Here is a 3,910-nt window from a genome sequence, read left to right as displayed (position 1 = left end):
TGAAGCGATGCGAGGAAAACCAGTAGCCACACAATCGCTTGGAAATGTTTTTGCTTTTATGCCTTGCAATACAGGCAACCGCAAGGAACCACAGCCCAAAATGTACGTCACCAAGCGAGACATTTGTTCAGTGAGCTTTGCCCCATTTTACGACTTTTCTTGCAACGTTGTTAAGCCAATCGCTGCAGCAGTCAAGTTAGTAAACACGGTTGTATCTGGCTTCCTTTTGGACTTAGTAAAGCCACTACCTGGAATATTTGAATCCCGTTTTGGCCGCCACTTTACAAAAAAAAAGATGTTTGAGGCTTTGGAAAAAGTGCCGAGAGGAGCAATGGAGATGATCAAAGGCCTGGAGAATAAAACAGGATTTGGGTTTGGCTAGTCTAGAGAAAAGAAAGACTGGTGGGGACATAATATGAATATTCCAGTATTATAAATATAAGAGGGGGGGGTCAACTTATTTGCCAAAGCACCAGAAGGCAGAACAAGATACAATGGAGGGAACTTAATCAAAGAGAGAAGCAACCTGGAATTAAGGAGAAACTTCCTAACAGAACAATTAACCAGTGGAACTGCTTGCCACCAGAAATTGTGGGTGCTCCATCCCTGGAGGTATTTAAGAAGAGATTGGACAAGCATTTGTCTGGAATGGTACAGAGCAGCGGTGGCTAAACTTTTTGGGCTCCTGTGACAAAAATTTTGTGCGTGCTTGCCCTCGCATGCTTGCGTGCCAGCACCCAGAAGGCAATGCGTGCGGGGCCCCCATGCCCCCTGCACATGCGCACACAATCCCCCCCGCCACCCCCTGGCTGTCGCCCCCTTACCTGCACTGTGCCTCCCAGCTGATTTTCGGCCCGTTTGAGGCCTTTTTCAGCCTCCCAGAGGCTCAAGGGAAGCCTCTGCAGCCTTTGCAGGCCAAAAAATGGGCCCGTTTCATCACTTCTGGTATTTCTGGAAATACAGGAAGTGACAAAAACGGGCCTATTTTTCGGCCTCCAAAGGCTGCAGAGGTTTCCCTCGAGCCTTTGGGAGGCCAAAAAAAAGCCCAAAAATCAACTGGGAGATGCGCGCATGCGCAGTGCAGGTAAGTTTGACTGGGGCTCGTGTGCACGCACAAATGGCTCTGGGCGCCACCTGTGGCACGTGTGCCATAGGTTCGCCATCACGGGTATAGGGTCTCCTGCTTGAGCAAGGGGTTGGACTAGAAGACCTCCAAGGTCTCTTCCACTTCTATTCTGATGGATGGATGGATGGATGGATGGATGGATGGATGGATTTTGCTTGTCAGAAGGTCGCAAAAGGGGATCAGGACACTGCAATCATCATAAATATGTGCCAGTTGCCAAGTGTCCGAATTTTGATCACCTGCCCAGGGAGATGCTGCATCCGTTTTAAAGAATGAAAAATGGTCATAAGTCACTTTTTTTCAGCGCGGTTGTAACTTTGGCTACTAAACGAACTGTTATAAGTCAAGGACTATGATTAGGGGACTGGAGGCTAAAACATATGAAGAACAGTTACAGGAACTGGGCCTGGCTAGTCTAGGGAAGAGATGGAGCAGCCTTCCAATAGTTGAGGGGCTGCCCCAGAGAGGAAGGATTCAAGCTATTTTCTAAAGCACCCGAAGGCCAGACAAGGAATCATGGATGGAAACTGAACAAGGAGAGATTCAACCTGGAAATAAGGAGAAACTTTCTGACAGGGAGAACCATCAACCCATGGAACAGAAGTTGCCTTCAGAAGTTGTGGGAGCTTCATCCCTGGAGGCTTCCAAGAAGACCCTGGACTGCCATCTGTCAGAAATGGTGTAGGGTCTTCTGTTTGGGGGGGAGGGTTGGACTAGATGACCTCCAAGATCCCTTCCAACTCTGTTAATCTGTACCTGTATCTGACTATACCTGCAGCAATAATAGATGTGGCTTTCGGGGCAAAATTCTGAGATCTGACGAGCATCGCGATCCAGAGATCCGACTTAACTTTTGCTTGGCTTCTCTCTCCCTCTCAAGGTCATCTCAATATTCGCTTTGGTGGACGTGATTCTGCGAGCCGACAACGGGACCACGAAGTACAGCGCGGTGCTGAAGAGGCCCGGCGGTGAAGAATGACCTGGCCTGGCTTCCGGTTACAAATCCTGCCCATTTGCTCCCACCCCCCAACCCCCAAACCCCCCCCCCACTAATATTGGTAGATATCCCGAACTGACTCCCTGGGAAAAGAACCAAGACTTATTTTAATTTTAATTTTGGCAGATGTTGCTGCTTCGATCCCCGAGGGTTTTGTTTGTTTTTTTTTAACAAGAGGGGAGGGAGGGCCCAAAGCCAAGATGGTGGCTGCAGCCTTGTAAGCCTCAATAGCCCACATTAAGAAAAAAAATGAAAAATGATAGAGCTTGGCTTGCAGACCGTAGCTGCCATCTTGACTTTTTTGACCTCGGTGTGGGCGTCGTTGGTTTTTACTCAAGCTGGTTGGCAGGGTCTCAGCCGTCTCCAGAGGGGAGCCATAAATACTTGGAAGTATGAACCAGCAATCTTTCCATCTTCTTAGTTGAATTTGTGTGTGTTTGTGGGTGTGGGTGTTTGAATTTGTGGCCCCCCTGAGCAGAGCCTCTCCCTTGTTGTGTCTGGCCGGCGGGGCACTCCATCTTGGTGTAAATAATCTCTTGCTCAGCCTTAGAGGCTCACGTTTCCCATCTGTGGCTCCTACATCCGCTGGCTGGAAGATTCTCCGTTGCGGTAGCAAAGGAAGTTTGTGACGTCTGTGATGGAGTTGCGTTGCTCTTTTTTTCCAATTCCACTTCTCCGCCTCTCGCCAAGCTGCAACTTAAATCAGTTGTGTGTGTGGTATGTGTACGTTTTTAACAATCTCTTGGTCCGCCCACATGAGTTTGGAGAGTCTGAGTGCTCTGTAAGAATGACATTGTCTCCTCTTGGCTCTCCCCACCCCCAACCCCGAAATTCTAATAAAGAAAAACTGGAAAACTGGAAAACGACAACGAAATAAATTCCTGGAATCCTTTTAAAATCGGCTTCCATTGTGGTTTTTTTTTTTACGGCAGCTGGGGTGGGGGGCAAAATAATCTATTGATTACATGTCATAATTTTATTTTAAGTATCTGCCTGGCTGGCAGGCCAAACAAACTTTGAAAGAGAAGCATTGCAAACAGGGATCTATGAGGGAGATTACAGATACTTCTTGACTTACAACAGGTCACTTAGTGACTGTTTGAAGTTATGATGGATCTGCCCAGGGCCACTTAGAACCGAGGGTGGGATGCTGCCAGTATAACAACCGGTTCGGTGATCGCGTGCTTTGCTTGCGCGCGTGTGAACAGCAATGCAAAAATCCTTACCTGCTATGTTACTTCGGGGGAGTAACACTGCTGCGGAGCAGCAATCCATTCTTCTGCACCAATCAGATGGGACGATAAAGGTCAGTACAGTGCACAGGCAGGCGGGCGAGCCCACATGATCATCGGAGTGAATCGGTTCACTCCCAGCTGATCTTCAAAGCCTAGAGGTTCACCTGAACTGGTCCGAACTGGCAGAGTCCCACCCCTGTGTCAGGATTCCAGCAATTACTCTAATTAAATCATGATTCTCGAGCCAAACTTCAAAAATCTTCAAAGGATTTATGAGAGGCGACATACTGGCACTGCCCTGTTTGAAGCCAACTCTGGCATACATCATTCACAGTCCCCTGTGACTCTGTTTCCCCCCTGGGTGAGTCATAAATCAGATTCTCCAACTGAGCACGTTCACAGGCTGGGGGTCATCAATCACATTCTCCAATTAAATATATTCGTGGGCAAAAGCTCTGGTAGTTTAGTCACAATCTTTAAAGATAAAGAGTTGGAATGTACTTCCGCTTCCAAACTGCTGCCCTGCTCTTCCAGATTTCCTTCCCCCCCCTT

The 3,910-nt window shown here is 48.1% G+C and overlaps 1 protein-coding gene across 3 annotated transcripts in view; it reads left to right on the top strand.

Moving 5' to 3' along the window:
- Window positions 1-3,023, top strand: part of DIS3L2 (DIS3 like 3'-5' exoribonuclease 2) — a 241,485-nt gene extending 238,462 nt beyond the window's left edge. For all 3 annotated transcript variants that reach the window (XM_087965561.1, XM_087965559.1, XM_087965560.1), the window contains one exon: window positions 2,007-3,023. In XM_087965561.1, the coding sequence (XP_087821687.1) occupies window positions 2,007-2,105 (99 nt within the window). In that variant the 3' untranslated portion in view covers window positions 2,106-3,023. The remainder of the gene's footprint in view (window positions 1-2,006) is intronic.
- The last annotated feature ends 887 nt before the right edge of the window (window positions 3,024-3,910 follow it).

The sequence above is a fragment of the Notechis scutatus genome, chromosome 4, assembly GCF_049901735.1.
Source record: "Notechis scutatus isolate UNSWTSFEM ecotype Mainland chromosome 4, rNotScu1.2, whole genome shotgun sequence".
NCBI lineage: Eukaryota > Metazoa > Chordata > Lepidosauria > Squamata > Elapidae > Notechis > Notechis scutatus.
This window is presented reverse-complemented; position numbering and strand designations above follow the sequence as displayed.